Below are 16117 nucleotides of genomic sequence, written 5' to 3'. Positions count from 1 at the left end.
GAAAAATCCAACTAAAATTATGTAGCTTTTTATATATGGCCGAGCAACATTTTAACTTATGAAGTTAAGAATAAAAGGCTACCGTCAGGAATTATATTAGTGGCTCTTTAAAATGCAAACGTTCGTCATCTGAGTCACTCCTAGAAGAGTCCTCGCTGTCCAGAGTGTGTCTTCACCCGTGTAGCACGCTGTTCATTAAACCACTGTTTATTAAAATGCTGAATTTAGTATTTTATCAGCGTGAACTGGATCTTTCTCCCCAATTGACAGGACAAGAGTGACACCAGAAGATAAATATTCATCATTTTGCTTAGCTAAAAAATACGTAATTATTTTAGACAAATGATTGCACAGTTACATCATTTAAAAAAACAGTTTTAGATATTGCACTAAATAATGTGATTTGTTTTCATTTTTTTATTAATAATTAATGGCCTCTTGGGTGATATTACTATATCTGATACTAAATTAAATTGTCTAAGCTTTCATTTTTGGTACACAATATTGTTGCTATCCATTATATCCCTTATACATTACATTGCGTCACAATATAGTTATACCCCTGCATTGTTTTGAATGTTGAACAATTGTATCAATATATATGTATATTCTATATCCCGCGATTCACTTGTTGTGAATTTCACTGACATTGTAGTAGGGTCGCTTTGTGAAAACATCTAAATGGTTAATTATAGATATAGTAAGATAGAAACTCACCTGTTCCCTACTCATATTGGTCTGAAAATGTAAAGAGGTGTTTCGGGTCTCGGGAGACTAGCGTAAATTGACCGACAGCGCCATCTGCTGTTTTTGGAAAAGAAAGTTGCTCAATTGCACGTGTGAGAAAATCAGCCTGCGCGCATTTGTGAGAAAATCAGCCTGCGCGCATTTGTGAGAAAATCAGCCTGCACGCATTTGTGAGAAAATCAGCCTGCACGCATTTGAGAAAATCAGCCTGCACACATTTGTGAGAAATTCAAGCCAAAAAAAAAGGCAAATGAGTCTCACAGTTGTAACACACAATGCATATATTTGTCCATACCTCTGCATTTTCTCTCAAATAGAGTTTTGTATTTGAAAATCACTTTGCATTTGTTTGAAAGACGATTTTTTCTTTGCAAAGCTGATTGTGTTTATTTGCAAAATACTGGATTTGTTTGATGAATATTGGCGCAAAATTCGCTCCATAATCGTGCCAAAATTGTAAATGCAGAGAAAAGAAAGACGGAGCTGTACATATCAGATTATTTCGGGAACTTTTTGCCCCACATGCACAAGAACTCATTTAGACATTTGCAAGTTTGTTGTTTTAAACATACAGATTGGTTCTACGCAATCAATCCGTTTTGCAGTTCTTTAAACTGTTGTTTTCATTTGCAAATCACTGTTCACAGGCTTGCAGTACTTTTGATCGTATTTTAGCGAAAACAACGTACTGAGATGAAAAAAGGTTGACATTGCTTTAATCCAGGAAGCTCATTTGTGGAAGGATGACGTTCATAGATGCAATGGTGGTTATTGCGAGATGGTCTCTTTTGCTGCGACTGACAGTGAAACTAGGGATGTTTTGATAAATGTTGGAAGAGGTTTGAATGTTTCCATTTTGGACAGGGATGGTGGTAGTGCTGGCAGAGTTGCCTGTACATCCCTTGCGGAGGGTGGTTCTCCCCACTGATGGTTCTGTTGTTTCTGCTTTGGTTGTTTGCTCTTTTTTCCTCTGGCAGTCATGCGGACCATTGTCTGTGGCGATTATGTGGTCTAGGGATATCGGTGGTGACTTTTTCTGATCAAGTTGGGAGACAATCGCATCATCCTCAAGGGACCCAGGTCTTCAGATGATCCATTGGGGATTGCTGGATGGACTCTGTCTGTCCCGTTTGGGGCGCTTCTCTGTGCATGTGTCACCTTCCTCAAATTGCGGTTTGTGTCCGCAGAGGGCACTCAGTGCATATTTACTACTTTTGACATTGTTGAATCGTTTGTTTCTTCTTTTTGATGTGTGGTTTATTTTATATTCGTGTGTATTTGTTGTTTTTCTTGTGATTGGGTGTTGCACTTTGTTCTTTTCTTCACTGCAATGTTTTCTCTCAATAAAAATAATTGTTCACAAAAAAATTACTAGTAATTTTAAATGTAATACATGAAATAAATTTTGAAATGTAATTTAGTCCTGTAATGGCAAAGCTGAATTGTCAGTGTTTTTAGTTACACAATCCATCAGAAATCATTCTAACATGCTGATTTTCTGCTCAAGAAACATTTATTATTATCAACATTAAAACAGTTGTGCTGCCTATTATTTTGTGGAAACAGTGATATATTTGATACATTATTCTTTAATGAACAAAGTTTAAAAGAACACCATTTATTAAAATATAAATCTTTTGCATCATTACTTTTTTTGTTACTTTTGATCAAACTAATTAATCCTTACTAAATAAAAGCATTCATTTATTTAAAAAAAATTTTTTTATATACTGTACATAAATCTGCAATAATGCCCTATTGTCCAATCAAGGAAATGGTCTTCAGAAATGATTCAGAAAATGATGCAAGTATCAACTACACAAGTTGCATGCCAACAGAGTTGAGTAATGTCAATATTTGTCTTACTAGTGTCAGGCACAGTCTCGGCACGTCCTGTTGGAGAGCGTCGATCCTGCTCTGTGTCCAGGCAACAGCGTGGCACAGTCTGGCTGGCCCCATTATACCGTCTGTCTGGTTTGTTGATGAATGGAATTGATGTTTTAGACACTTCAGATCTGTGAAGAATAAAGTACACTGAAATAACAGGTCAGGGTAGTTCTGGTTTAGGACAATATAGTAACATAACACTAGCAATGAACTGCTTAGGGCTTGTGCTTAAATTGCAACAATTAGCATTTATTAGTTGATTTAAGCATTGTATTAATGTTTCATCCTGTTCAAACATATATAGAACTACACATAATTTCCACAACTTTAACAAAAACACCAAGTAATATAATCAATGGAATTCTTATCCTCAACCACTGTAATACTTTCACCAGCTCTTGATCAGCAAAGGTGGTTGTGGGTAATTGAAGCCAGGCATGGTGACATAAGATTCAACAAAGTGAAAAGAAAGTTTAAGGCTCATGAAAACTACTAGACCCTTGAAACACAGTATGCGCTATGATGAATGTTTAACATATGGCTGACGTCATTTACACCAACGCATATCTGCAGCCAGGTATTAAAAGTACATTATTTTGAACATTTTTAGTTTTGTCAGACAGTTATAAGTGAATGTTTCTGTCATTTCAATGAAACTGTTTCTCTGAGCTTTGTGACAGAAGAAATGCAATAGGGGGCTTTCATGAATCAAAGAATAAATGTTTCCAGATGACAATGTCCTGAAAGCAGAAGAGAGGAAAAAGTAAAAGGCTGCAGAAATCCATTTACTCCAGCATGAATCCCAGAGAGTGAAAAAAGGGAAAAAAATTTGAAGCCGGGTGCACTCATGCATATATCCTGCTGCCATGAGGAACCCTTCGGTGCAGAGCGGCCATAAATACAGACTGTATATAAGCCCACAAAATCATCCCTCAGTACACTACACTTTCGCTTCTGAGCAGTACGCACAGTTTAAGGTCAATATTTGGAATCCACATTGTAAGATGAGGGGGGTGCAGTGTGTTTGAAAAGGGGGGTGGGTCAGCTAAAGGTGGGTTTGAGGGCTCTCTGATGACCTACAGCTGCAGAAGGAGAGAACCAGTGAGACCCTAAACAGGCCTGTCATGGTTGCTGTAGGAACCCTCTGACACTGAAGTAAGATATTATGGTCTAGGCACAGTATACAGTGTAACTAACTAGAGTCTAATTGACAGGGATGTTGAGTTTGTGTTGGAATAATGTGTACTGTACTAAAAGAAAAGGCACGTTCTAAGAACAGGTTACACATTTAAAAAAACAAAAACAGTTTAAACACATTTACACGACTGCTCAAAAATTTGGACTCAATAAGATTTTTAAGATATCTTCACAGCACAAGGATGCATTAAATTGATCAAATGTACCATTAAAGATTTTTACATTGCTAGAAAAAAAATCATATAAATGCTTTCTAACTTCTATTCATCAAATAAATGTTTATAACTTTCTAATTATCAAAGAATCCTAAGATTTTCCATTATTAAGAATGTTAGGCTGCACAACTGTTTTCAATATTTATAATAGGAAATGTTTCTTGAACAGCAAATCAGCATATCAGAATGATTTCTGAAGGATCACGTGACACTGAAGACTGGAGTAATGATGCTGAAAATTTGCCATCACAGAAATAAATTACAATTCAAACTAAATTAAAATATAATATTTGTTATTTTATATTGTATTAAAGGGGTGGTTGAATATTTTTTTCTAAGCTTGATTGTGTTTATGGGGTGCAGTCTAACATGTATTCATGCTTCGTTTTTTTAAAAAACGCATTATTTTTCACATAATTTACCTTTATTCCAGAACCGCTCGGTCCCTTCTCTGATAAACACCCCGATTATTTCCTGGTTTTATAAAGCCCCTCCCTCAGTGTGTTGTGATTGGCTAAACCGCCTCTAGTGCTCGTCTAAATGGTCCGCCCCTCACCTCAGCAGCATGTGCTTCGGTTGTATTGTAAACAATGGCGTTGTCTATATTGCTTATCAATTTCGAAGAGGATATTAGTGAAGAGGATCTCGCAGAACCTGTGCAAGCACGGCTCTTAATGGTATGTTTGTTTGTTGTTGTCTCATACTTTTATATGTTATTTGTAAATGCTACTGCTTCTGTTAGCTTTTAATATTCGGTTTTATCCTGATTAAAGCTTTAATACAGCACAGCAACCGCACGCGCGTCCATGTATAACACTTCTCATTGCTATGTGAAAATAAGTGTATAATTGGAACAGTTCATTTGTCCGCTAGAGGCTGGCTACAAAAGGGAGTCAGTCCCATAGACTCCCCATGTTAAAATGCCCAACTTTACAGCAGAAAAAACAAATAAAAATTACAGCCTGGTACAAAAAGTGGTTTTGGTCTATATAGCTCATTTTGCCCTTTATGACAACTGTGAGGGGGGTAAATTTTTTTATAACTCTTCCATTTAAATTATATTAAGCCGTAAAGTTATGCATAATTAAGGGCGTGGCCACTTGAGTGACAGGTGGATTGCCGCTGCTGTCACCACCGTCGTCGTGCTAGGCGGGTGGGATTTCAGCAACCAGCTCCACCCACGTCCTGCCTTATTGCCCATTTTCGATTATCCGGGAGTAATGCGCACTTTGAACTTCAAAAATGCTCTTCAGAAACCTGCGGGTGACGTCACGGACACTACGTCCATGTTTTTTTACAGTCTATGTTTAGAACATTGATTTTGAAACTTGAAGACAGACTCACGATTCATAAATAGATTTTTACGTGCACCCCTAGTTTTCTCTTCCTCTTCTCTAAAGCAGTGCAGCATGGCCTCGCCCCCCTTTGCTGTATGTTCCCGGACCCGGGGGCGGGATTTATCTCGGTTCGTTACGTCACGAACCCAGGAAGTATCTCGTTGTAGTACCTATGAGCTGTTTTTGTAGGCATTAAACTGCCATAATTTTAAAAGACAATATCTCCGTTTGCATTGAACTTTCAGCTTCGTAACTTTGCAGATATTGTTTATGCTCAAACAGCAACATTACACATCAACTAACGTAACATTTTTTTTAAAATCGCAATCAACCACCCCTTTAATGTATTCTCGATCAAATAAATGCTGTTGAGAATAAGAGACTTTTCAAAAACATTCAAAAAAATGAATGGTAGTGCATAACTACGTTATTTAACTATGATAACTATGTTCCTCTGAAAAAGCAGGACAATATACTGTATGCCACATTTGCTTAAAGTCAACAACATCAGTCTTGTAGAATTGATTAGAATTGTTTATATGACTAATACTGCTGACAGGGTCTGCTTTTTGTCTTCATGACATAGAATAACAAATAAAGATGCGCTACTGAAAAGACTCTGTAACCCAACGTCATAGAAATGGACAGATGAGCACACACTGAGAACAGTTAAAGGAACTCTCTAGACACCTGAATCCACTCCAAACACTTGGAAAGAGTCTCAGTATTAGATCCAGCCATCTTGGCCTCTTCAAACACTGACTGTGAAACAAGTCTGGCCAAAGAAAGTAAAATGGAATGGTTGCATAAGGGGTTATGAAAAAGCAATCAGCATAAAAATACAAGGGTGAAGTTAAGTATTTTCTTCTTAACATAACCAAGTGCGGTGGGCAATTTTTTGGGCGTTTACCATAGTAGTACTAGCTAAACATCATGATAAATTAATATGCTAACCATTTAGTACCATGGTCCTAAAATTTTATGCTGGGCTATATTACCTCCAAAGTCCTTTTTTGGTAAGTGATCATGAAAAAACCAAGCTACAAAGTTTTTTGCAATCCAGATTCAAACTCACAGCACAGTTCAACATGTCATGAGTATTGAGTACAACACGAGTATTGCGCTATCCTCTAGCCCACAGCTCTAACAAAATAAGAGAAATTTAATACACAGTATGTTACATCTAATGCAGACTTTAGATGCTGAAATGCTTAAACATATTGGTTTTATTTGATTGTGTTCACAAAGAGAGAGAACAGAGCATATGTCTGGATAAGACAAACACAAAGCCCAAATATGACAGAATCCATCTGGCATACGTTAGCTCTCCCAGCCGCTAATTCCATTCTGTTTGAATCCATGTCTGCTGTCTTCCAAACATCCACCTTATATACAAAGCAAACTTCTTATTTAGTGACAACAGAAGACACAGGAATAAAACAGCACTTGTGAGAGGATGAATGAATATTTCTTCACGTTTCTTTGTGATGCAGGATTTCTAGAATTTAGATTCAAAACAGAAGCTTTTATGATCAGTATTTCTTGGAAACCCAATGGCCTAAAAGTCTAAAAGTTTCTTTTTACTGGAAAAGTGGAGGAGGATTGGACATCTCCTAACCAGTCTGCACTGGCTGTACTAGTGTCTGTCTTTCTGATAAGTGTCGGTAGAAAACTTACGTCACATACTGAACCTCAAACCGGTCTTTTTTTGAGACACATAGGCTAAAAATGTGTTAATGTGTTTAAAGAGGAAAAAGACAACACTCATCATACAGTACTTTGAGCATCGAGTTCTACCAAGGTTTCTTACTCTTTTTTTTTTTTGTTTTGTTTTTTTATAGAAAATTTAGGGCAAGTTACAAAACCAAAACAGATGCAAGACAGCACTGTGGAAAAGTCTGTCTCTCGTTAGTCTGTGTATCACTTTTGGCTGCACGTCTCATCTCTTGCCTTGAATGAGGACTCTATTTTGGTGGTCAAGCTGCTAACAATAGGTTTTTATCTTGTGACTATATTTACACTGGACCAGACTGATGTGCTAACGTGGGGTGAGCCCAGCTGTTTGTGGTTTAGACGTGCACTTTCTGTGTTTATTACAGCAGGATCTGAACTTCCAGACCCCGTCTTGCACCCAGTTTACTTTCAAAGTATTTCATTGGAATGAAGAGTAAAGTTAGAAAGATGAGACAATCCTAAATTTCTGCCCGGATGTTGCAAGGTTCTTGATAAATGCTGATAAAGCAATTGATTTATCTTGAGACTATGAAACAGATGTCCACAATTAAGACTAGGCACATGGTTGGTAACAAGATACCCTGGTTAAGTAAGACTAGAGAGGCAGAGTCAAACTGGCAGACATGGACCATGTGTGGATGCCCAGATGCTGTTATTCTTCCACTATACGGTCTGAGACGCAGGAAATCACCTGATCTTGGTGGGGGATTCTTTCTGGAAATGTTTGGCGATTCCAAACAGAACCAGACGGTAATTAATCAGAGTCTGGAATCTTTGTTATTACGAGGGCAGTCCCAGTAAACACAGCTTTGAAGGAGGTTTGTGAAGTGTTTACGCATCTTCACCATTCATAAACATGAAACGAACACATTGGAGAAGAATTCAAATGGACTTAAACAGATTGAGCCTCGTGCACATTTCCATTTCAGACAAGTCAAAGTGTTCGCAAGGAAGTGGGAGAAGAAAGTTTTCAAGAATGTTTCTCCCACAACTAGGGCAGTTTATTAGTGCTGAGGTCTGCAGAGAAAGAGTATCAGCTGGCCGAGGGTGGGAGGAGAAGGGGAAATGTTCGTAGCGGTGTTTGAAAATGGAAAAAAAGTCATGGTCTTGGGACCGTTTTTCATTCTCAAAGTGCTTCGAAAATACTGGACCAAAAAATCATGCTGTATAAAATCCTCCTAAAGACAACATTTTTATGAGGCCTCATTTTGTTGACAATTCTTTACCTTATTCAGACATAATAGAAGGGAATTTTCAAAGGGTTGTTCATTCCATCTGTCCAGCCCTGTTATTATGTGTTGAGGTACAACAGGTTACCAAGACACATTTTACGTGAGTCGGCCGCACCGCAGCTGAAATAATAGTTCTCTGAATAATAGCTGATTATTTTAGAGCGGTTAGACGGCCTTACATTTAACATGTCAGTCTCTGTGATGTCAGCAGAGCTAAAAAAAAACTGCACAGAGCTGATGATAAATGCAATGCTTTTCACCTGGTATGAATAGAGAGACATAAAGCACGTCTGAAAGCTGAGCGATAAATAGAGTAAGATGGTGGAAATTCATCCCCACTGAACAAACAGCCGAGTGTTTGCCTCTTCCTCCAGATGGCGGCTCTTGTCCCCCCTCCTCTCTTTGTGTTCCTCTCGTACCGTCTGTCTCTTTTGTCCTGAGGTCCGCCTCTCTGCGGTTCTCTTGGGGTCTAGGCTGAGGGCTTCGGTCCATCTTGGATACCGAGGGAGAGAAAAACGCCTCCAGGCAGGACACACACGTATGGTGTATTTTTCATGGAAATGAACTGAACAGATCAGGTCTGTTCCCACCACCTCCCCCATGAGACCTGGCCTTCATCTAAACCTCTTCCTCTTTCTTTATTAGGGCCAAGAGGGCTTCAGGAAACCTTACACAATATCTGTGAGATCTAAACTTTCTCTAATTCTGAATGACTGGAAATGGCTCATTTAAAAAAAAGCAAATTTCTCCAGGGGCCGCATATCACAATAATAATTTTCTGTTATACTACCTTTCAAAATGTTGGGGTTAGTAAGATTTTTTATCTTTTTAAAGAAATCAATGATTATTTAGTAACGATGCATTTAACAAAAGTGACAATAATGACAAGTTATTTTTTCACCAAATAACATTCTATTCGTCTAAGAATCCTGAAAAAATGTATTATTGTTTTCAGAAAAATAATAAGAAGCATCAAAAGAAGAGCATCTATTTTAAATAGAAAGCTTTTCAAATATTTTACATGTTTTTAGCAGCACAACTGTTTTCAACAGTGATAATAAAAACATGTTTCTTGAGCATCAAATCTGCATATTAGACTGACTTCTGAAGGATCATGTGACACTGAAGACTGGAGTAATGATGCTGAAAATTTAGCTAAGCCATCACGGAAATTAATTTAAAATATATTAAAATGCAGAATAATAATTCACAGTATTACTGTTTTACTGTATTGTTGATCAAATAAATGCAGCCTTGGTGAGCTAATAATGGACTTCGGTAACACTTTCGTATTGGGACAATTCTCACTATTAACTAGTTGCTTGTTAGCATGCCTATTATTAACATATTTGCTGTTTATTAGTGCTTAAAGCCTATAATCTGCATGATCATATTACATCCCTAATCTCACCCAATACCTAAATTTAACAACTACATTACTATAAGCTTATTGAGTTTATTGAGGCAAAAGTCAGCTAATGCTTTATTAATACCGAAACTATTAAAAATTGAACCAACCCCAAACTTTTGAATGGTAGTGCATATTAAAAGTAAAAATACACACATGAAGAATCTGAAAGCATATAAATGACCAAACATTCTGTGACAGGGCAAATTTGTTTAAAGGGGTCCTATTATGCTTTTTCACTTTTAGAATTTTAGTCAGTGTGTAGTGTGTATGTTTGGGCATAAAAAGATCTACAAAGTTACAAATCTCAAAGTCCACTCCAAAGGGAGATATTTAGTTTCTAAAAAATCCCTTTTCAAGAACTACAACGAACGGCTCGTTTGGACTACAGCGTTGTTTTCCTGTATTTGTGACATCACAAAGTAGGGAAACCTCATCTCTACCACTCCTCCTGCTGGCAGAGAATGAATTTGCATATTTATGCCACCAAAAATAGTGTAACTCTGTGGGACTATGGTATAAATAAATTCAACTGTATAACAGTTTCACTGCAATTCATGTTATAATGTTAGAATTAAAGAACAATAAACATAATACATATTACCGTTGCACTTATCTGTACACAGTAAATGCAGTTATTTTTAAGCTGTTGTTGACATCCTATCTAAAACGTGATTAGATCAAACCCGGAACTAATCGAGCCGTTTGTGCCAGGCTGGGGAGAAATGTATTGTAATAATGTGAATTATGTGAAAAATAATGAATTTTTGAACCACCAAGCATGAGAGCATGTTCTACACCCCTACAAGACTTTGTAAAAGAGCATAATAGGACCCCTTTAACTTTCCCTTCCAGAACATCAATGAAGTCATAAAATCACATAATATCGTTGTGCGTGCAGAATCCGGAGGAAATTGTACCTTTGACCCTTTTTCAGGTCCAGGTGTGTGTTATCACACTTATTGAAGAAAGAAATATGATATTAAAACAGTGTCTCTGGAAATACAACATTTCCAAGATATGACTACTCTGAAGAAAGAGATAATTAGTTTAATAGACATCGCTTTTGTGTGGATAAAGAATGTGGTTGATTAATATCATGGCAGATGGGAAGGTTAAAGTGGCAGGTGGGGGAACTGAAGTAAGCTATTAAAATGTGTGATTATTACAAGAACTGCATTAAGGTCTGAACAAAAAGGACATAAAAAATAGCCAGCGGACACACCTCTCTCCAGATAAAAGGCATTGCTCTCAGTGTGAATGGGTCAGTCCATGACCCGTGGAGCATGACCGGTATCCTCTGCGCCCACTGGCAGCTGCATCAAAAGCTATCCTCCACCGTTTTTGTTTTCAGAGAGCTTTATGCCCATTGGATGCACTCTAGGGACTTTTCAGCACTTGCCCATGGGGTGTTTGGGCCTCAAAGAAAAATCCTGCTCTGATCTGCCACATACCAGCCAGAGAGCTCTGCACGTGGCTAAGGCACAAAGCACGTTTACATTTCCCTCCCAAACAAGAGCAGCTGAAACTCAAGCCTCCTGACTGCTACAATTACTTTCATTTTGAGCAGACAGGTAATCTATTGCAGTTATTGCTAAACTTTGTGAACTTTGTTACTAGGTGAAAAGATGCACAGTGACTAACTCTGAAATGGAGTTTAAAAATAAAACTGGGTAAAACAAAAAGAATAAATACCAATATTTAAAATATAAGTTATTCCTGTTATGGCAAAGCTGAATTTTCGCTCCACTCCAATTTTCACTTTTTTACTCCAATCTTCAGTGTCACATGATCATTCAGAATTTTTTCTAATGTGCTGATGATTTGATGTTTAAGAAACATTTTTTATTATTATAAAAGTTGTAAAAGTTATAAAAGTATTACAATAACACTTATGCTGTATATTTTTGTAGAAACTGATACAGTACATTTTTTCAGGTTTCTTTGATGAATATAAAGTTCAAAACAACAACATTGATCTGAATTAAATCAATTTAATGCAGCCTTGCTAAATAAAAGGATTCTTTTTTTAATGACCCCTAACTTTTGAATATATATCTATATATATGGACTGTTCATCAATATTTAATATGTTTATCTGAAACAAATCACCCAAACTAGAGGGTAAAACAATCTTATTACCTTTGATTTAGCATTAAAATATCATCTGGAAACATTGCAGTCCACCAAAAGATTCTGCGTCTGGCAAAATAAGTTCAATAACCGCATGCAATTTTCTACTATATTCTTTTCAAGTGTGAAGACGGAGTAAATATGGCATAGAGATGAGAGGTCTGTTACTGGTTATGGCTGACAATTAAAACAGGGGCACAGCCCAAGGATTATTTACACCCACACTAATAAAGTCTACAAAGGAAAAACGTACTCTTCGTCAGCATCACAAATATTTGGTATAGTAGTTTAATGCAAAAACAAACAGGAACTTGCTTTTAAACATTCTTAAGCAGCATGCCGAGGTCTCTAAACTTGTTGAGGGTGGTAGGAGTTGTTGCTAGGCTATAGACCGGGAGTGTTCATCCATTATTCTCTAGAGCGGGGAAACTGTTTGAAGATAGATGGGAACTTTCTATCTGTTTAGGTCAGGACTTGCTGGGCTGAATGGAACTCTCCCCAAATGTGTCAGCTCCATTGTGATCTGGAATGAATTATTTGGCTTAAGAGCATCAATGGAGGGGCCATAGAAAGGCTTTTTGGTAAAGTTCACCACAGACTTTACATAGATTAGTGCAGCTTGGAGGTATAAAAGTGAATGTTTATTAAAAAATGTCAACGTGTGTCGGTCAGTAAGATGTGCATCTTACTACTGAAAAGATGGAAAGACCACCTCAACATTCTTTAATATATGTCTTTCCAAATCCATACTTTTTATTTAAACTACCTGCAAAAGGACACTATAGTCTTGAAATGACTGCAAAAATGTATCTCAATAATAAACTAAATATATCTCTGTAAATGAGAAAACACTTTTAACACCAGACTTGCAGTAAATCCACTTTTATCAGGATTGCCAGGAATGCTGTCCCAAAATTAGCATGCAAGAAATATGTAAACATTGATGACATTAAGCCTAACTCCTAAGCGTAAATGAAATGGCTGCGCACTAGGAAAGTTCAATGACAGCCCAAGTATAAAACCCAAACTACGAAAATGAGTGGCTTCCAGCAGTAGCTGTGCATAATTTCAGCTAACCAAAATGGGAGCCCATTTGCCACACACGTTGACAACTAAACAAACCCAAACAAAACAAGGTCTGCACTCGAGAAGCAGAACCACATCAAGCCAACCTAAATAGCATGTATGTTGGCACACTTTTGCACAATCAGGGCCAGCAAACCCAGAGGAATCTCTTGAGTCAGTCAAATCATTTAAAGCTACATTATTTAATGAGACCGTTTACTACGTTCAGTCTGGGTAAGATGACAAAAATGCATTAGCCTCTCGCAGAGATTTGCTGTAATCTCGTTAAAATCCTGATAAACAAAATCTAATTGTTATTTTTTACACTCAGGATCCTAAAACAGAGAGTACTATTTAACGAATCTAAGGTGAGCTCTGCAATTTCCGTAATACCTTTCAAACTGTTGTAAACATCCTCACTTGTTAGGACAGTTGCCAAGTTGTCATGTTTTGACATCATCTTTTAAATTTACATCAGTGAAATCCCCAGAAACAGATGCCAAACTGTGGTAAGTGAGGATAATTTCTTCTTTATGTTTCATGATTGCCAAAGTATGCTATCCCAATGTAAAAACAGATTACCTCACCATGACAAACGTCTGTGGGAATACATGATCCCTATTAGGCCTACTGAATGAACGCTGTCAAAACTGCATTAACCAGCAGTTCAGTAAATAAAGTTTTATGCGTTTCACTTGTTTTGTTGCTTCTGGCACTTTATACTAACCTGTAGAACAGAAGCTCCATCTCTAGCTGCTCAATGTGCCTCTGCAGAACAGGCACATGACTGGCTTTGGTTTCCAGCTCCTTCACTTTCTTGAGGCCACTGAGCACAGCTTGTCTGGCTTCCTCCACTCTTTTTCTCATCTCAACCTGCTCCTTCTTTAGAGTCCTGTTACATTCCTCCAGCAACAGCACAGTCTCACGTGATACTCGCAGCTCCTGCTCCTGCTTCTGGTTGAAGAGCATGGCTTCCTCGATCTGTCCATCCCGGGAACTCCGGATGTACTCCACTTCTCTCAGGAAACTCTGTATGTCCTTCAGGTTTCCAGAAATGTTGGGTTTCTGAGCTGCTCGCCTTTGGTGGGCGATGAAACATCCACCCTCTGGTTTATGTTTCGAGTGGCTTTTCCACAGGCCCACCTATGATACACAGAAACATGTCAGTAGAATGTTACAGCCCTTATGAAAATGAACCATGGTTTTATTATGGTAAAATTGTAGTCTTTAAGATGTGGGTGACAAAAGACTATTGGTTTGCGAACAAGATTTACAGATTTTCAGAGCTGGGTGGATTACTTCCAAATTGCAATCCGTTACTGAATCCAAATTTCATGACAAAAATTGTAGTTAGTAATGTAATCCATTACATTACACATTTTAGGTTTAGATTACTTTTGACCTAACTCATCTATCACGTTGATTTAAATAGGATAATCTTGTATTATATTGGCATAAAAATACAAAGACTAAGAAAATATATTCCATTTGTCGTTTTTAACAACATATGAAGTGCATTAAACATTATGTTACATCAAGGTTTGCCAAACTGGGGTTTGTGAAGGAACTGCAAGGGGTTTATGAGTTTAATGAAAAGCTAATAATTATAATTAAATCATAAAAAATATTAAAATAAAATTAATAATTTTAAAATCAATCAAAATAAAAAACGTGCTAAGAAAATGAAATAGCCTACTGTTATATTTGTTTGCATATCATGTGACTATCAACATCAGAGAACATCAGAGAAGAAATGAACATGCAAATGTGATATTTAATTATTAAAATATTTATTTTAAAATCTCAGGTGTACTTCAAGTAAATATATTCAAAGAGGATCAGATTACAGAAAAGTTTGTGAATTTTAATGTGTTGCCACCTAACTAATGATTGATCTCTGTGTGAATGTCCACAAACCTGGAAGACTTTCTGAGTGTATAAGCAGTAGGCTATTTTAGAAAGGAATACATTTAAAGATGAAAACGAGGAATTAGGGAGAATCAATTATGTAAAATTATGAATAATTTATTGCTACTGTGCATGTAATCATGTAATCCACAAAAGAGTAAATGTAGTTACAAAAGTAACTTTTAAAATGTAATTGAATCTAATTAGGATACAATACTTCATTTTTGGAATCTGATTAGGTAATCCAGATTACATGCAATCAATTACTACCCAGCTCTGCAGATTCTGCCATAAAACTACCTATAATTCGATCTAATATTCAAGTACACTTCATTTAGAGAATATTGTTGCTCGATTTCTGTAAATTCGTATTAGAATAAATCTCTCGTGTAAAGTTGATCACAGTGACTGTACCTGTAAGGCCAGCGAGCGAGCATCACTGCTTTGAAGAGCCGCACGCATGTCCTCCACCAACTCCCTGAGACTCGCATTTTCCTCCTCAAGTTTGGCTATCCTGTCCTCAGCCTCCTCGAGGGCCACAATTTCCTCGTAGCACTCCCTGGTGCAGGAGCCCAGCTGCCTACAACCTGACGCGTGTCTGTCCACAGTGGGAGAAGTAGGCTCTCCGCTTTCTCGATTCGCGCTGGTACCCAAAGTCAGCAGCTTTTTGCGCCGCCTCAAGGGGCTCCTGAGTCTGATCTGCGTCTCTATATGCTCGCTCTCCTTGCCAACCAACAACCTCCCATTCTCATACTGGCATCCAGCTTTGGTACTGAAATGACCGCAGAGTTTTGCGTGAAACTGCCTAAAGCTGAACTCATTGGGTAGATTATCCAATATCCCCGCGCACTCCTCCAGATCACTGTCTTTACTGAGTCCTAAAATCTCGCAAAGAATGTTAAAATCCTCGGCTGGGATTTTACCATCTCCCTGACAGTCTAGGTGATGAAATATCTCTTGGAGGTATTGATCCAGCCCGGTTGCGAGAACTATAATTTCGTTTTCCACTCCACGGTCTAGTCCGTAATGATACGCCAGAGTACTCACTATCCATTGTGTCCTGCGCGCGGGTCGGCTGTATGGATCGCATGCGTTCGACTTTTCCATCCTTTTTCCCCTCACAAGAATTACATTTATTGCGTCTAAATGGATTAATGGATTCAACAGACCTTCTAAGCATACAAACAGCATACCAAGTTCAAGTCATCTGAACACCAGACCGCCCCACTCTTGTAGTAGAAACTCTCGCACTGT

General features: G+C 37.7%; 1 protein-coding gene across 2 annotated transcripts in view; it reads right to left on the bottom strand.

The window, feature by feature from the left end:
• LOC306855041 (EF-hand and coiled-coil domain-containing protein 1-like) overlaps positions 1-16117 on the bottom strand; it is a 25684-nt gene extending 9567 nt beyond the window's left edge. The window contains exons 1-3 of one of the 2 annotated variants that reach the window (XM_079393440.1): positions 15278-16117; positions 13683-14098; positions 2614-2762 (exon numbers count right to left, since the gene is read on the bottom strand). In XM_079393440.1, coding sequence (XP_079249566.1) covers positions 2614-2762; positions 13683-14098; positions 15278-16054 — 1342 coding nt within the window. In that variant the 5' untranslated portion in view covers positions 16055-16117. The remainder of the gene's footprint in view (positions 1-2613; positions 2763-13682; positions 14099-15277) is intronic. The other variant, XM_079393439.1, reaches the window with a different exon arrangement.

Source organism: Barbus barbus, assembly GCF_936440315.1.
Source record: "Barbus barbus genome assembly, chromosome: 35".
NCBI lineage: Eukaryota > Metazoa > Chordata > Actinopteri > Cypriniformes > Cyprinidae > Barbus > Barbus barbus.
The sequence above is the reverse complement of the archived record's forward strand: the minus strand, read 5'-3'. Positions and strand labels throughout refer to the sequence as shown.